This window comes from Carlito syrichta, unplaced genomic scaffold (genome assembly GCF_000164805.1).
Source record: "Carlito syrichta isolate Samal-C Ts95f unplaced genomic scaffold, Tarsius_syrichta-2.0.1 Scaffold311854, whole genome shotgun sequence".
In the NCBI taxonomy this organism is placed as follows: Eukaryota; Metazoa; Chordata; class Mammalia; order Primates; family Tarsiidae; genus Carlito; species Carlito syrichta.
The window spans coordinates 172,306-174,541 of NW_007255950.1; the positions used below are offsets into that span (position 1 = coordinate 172,306).

Consider the following 2,236-nt stretch of genomic DNA (forward strand, 5'->3'; position numbering starts at 1 on the left):
TATCAATGGTGAGAGGCCCACAGGCTGGGAAGGAAGAGGGTTGGGTTCTCACTGGGTTCTGGGGAAGGAGACCACACCATTTATTACGCAGACCGTGGCACTTTTTAAAACCCCGAAATGTGGCTGGGCGCAGTGACTCAACCACCTGTAATCCCAGCACTTTGGCAAAATGAGGCGGGATGATGACTTGAACTCCGGAGTTCGAGACCAGCCTGGGTAACATTGTAAGATCTCGTCTCCACAAAATAATAAAAATAATTAGATGGATGGGTGGCACACGCCTCTAGTCCCAGCTACTTGGGAGGCTGAGGAGGAGGATCACCTGAGCCTAAGAGGTCGAGGCTGCAGTAAGCTGTGATTGTGCTGCTGAACCCAGCCTGGGCAATAGAGTAAGAACCCAACTCAAAACAAACAAACACACAAACAAACCCCCCAAAACAAAAACCAAAACATAATATTTCTAGGTGTATTTCCTAAATCCAAGGTCATGTGCACCGATAGCAGTATCTCACGTAACCCACATGGCATTCACCTTTCCCCAGATGACCTGCTATTGCACTTTTTCCAACCAACATGCAATCTTGTAACATGCATTGCATTTGGTTGTCATTTCCCTCTAATCTCCTTTAACCTAGAATGATTCCTTAGTTTGTCTTGCCTTTCTTGACCATGGCGTCTTTTGTGGTCCAGCTGTCGTGTCGGATGCTCCTTAATTTGGTGATGAGAGTCGTCTGTGTACTCTTGGCAAGAACATCCCAAAGGTGCTGGTGTGTCGTTCTGAGCACAGCACGTGGGGCCTGCACAATGGTCTTTTGCACCACCAGCAGTGAGGTTCAGCTCAGCTCCTGGATTAGCACCTGCTAAGTTACTATTTTCCTCTTTGTAATTATAACAATTTTTTTTTTCAGGGAAAGCCCGTTTTATTTGCAGGACTGATCTTTGTAACCACCGAGACCACTATGTACAGACAAGGGCAGAGAGCCTTATTTCTTGGTCTCCTCCTCCTTGGACAGAGTCTTGACGATCTCCTCCTTCTTGGCCTGCAGGTGCTTTTCACGGAGCTTGTGCACTGCCTTGGTCTTAGACCTGCACTCCTCAGCCTGGTCCGCCAGCAGCTTCTTACGGGCCTTGACTGCCTTCAGCTTGTGAATGTTTTGGTTTGTTTTGGGGAGTTTGTTTGTTTGTTTTGAGTTGGGGGTCTTACTCTATTGCCCAGGCTGGGTTCAGCAGCACAATCAGTTTCCTGCAGCCTCGACCTCCTGGGCTCAGGTGATCCTCCTGCCTCAGCCTCCCAAGTAGCTGGGATGTGCCACCCATCCATCTAATTATTTTTATTATTTTGTAGAGACGAGATCTTACAATGTTGCCCCTGAGGATCCGCTTGTTCTTGAACACATTCCCTTTCACCTTCAGGTAGAGACTGTGATACATGTGGTGGTTGATGTTCTTCGATTCACGGTAGCTCCTGAGCAGCCGGCCCAGGATCCTCACCCTCCTCATCCAGGTCGCCTTCTCGGGCATCCGCGCATTGGCTGTCCCCTCTCGCTTACCTGTGCTCATGTGCTTGCCCTTCCGGCGGGTCAAGGTGCTCTTCTGGCATTGAGCTCGGGAGTGAACAGTCACTGGCTTGCAGATGATCAGCCCGTCTTTGATCAGTTTCCAGATCTGCTCACGGGAATTGGCATTGGCAATTTCATTGGGGTCCAACCAGACCTTCTTTTTGCCACAGCGTAGGACACTGGAGGCAAGTCTCTTGTGAAGCCTGAGTGTACTCATGGCTGCGGCCGCCGCAGCGAAAGGAAAGAACTTGCTCAGGCCAATAATTTTTTTTTAAGTCAGAGTCTCACTCCATCTCCCAGGTTGGAGTGCAGTGGCATGCCGCTCACGGCCACCTCAGCGTCAACCAGCTGGGCTCCAGTGATTCTTCCGCCTCAGCCTTCCAAGTAGCTGGAACTTGGCACGTGCCCCCCTGCCCGGCTAATGTCTTGACTTATTGTAGAGATGAGTTCTTGCCAAGTTGCCCAGACTGGTCTCGAACCGGTGAGCTCAGGCAATCGTCTCACCTTGGCCTCCCAAAGTGCTGGGATTATAAGCATGCGCTACCGCACCTGGCTGTAATTATAACAATTTTATAGGGAAATACTTTGTTGCCACTGACACTTAAACTGGGACAATGGAAGTCACCTGGGATTGTTTTGGGGAAACGAGGCCCTACGGCCATCCTAGTTCTGAGGGA

The 2,236-nt window shown here is 50.0% G+C and overlaps 1 protein-coding gene across 1 annotated transcript; it reads right to left on the reverse strand.

Moving 5' to 3' along the window:
- Positions 1-983: 983 nt before the first annotated feature.
- Positions 984-1,785, reverse strand: LOC103271715 (60S ribosomal protein L19-like). Its single transcript, XM_008069207.1, has 2 exons — positions 1,363-1,785; positions 984-1,151 (listed from the first exon to the last, which is right to left on the reverse strand). The coding sequence occupies exons 1-2, from the start codon at positions 1,774-1,776 to the stop codon at positions 984-986; spliced, it is 582 nt and encodes a 193-aa protein (XP_008067398.1). The 5' UTR covers positions 1,777-1,785.
- Positions 1,786-2,236: the final 451 nt, after the last annotated feature.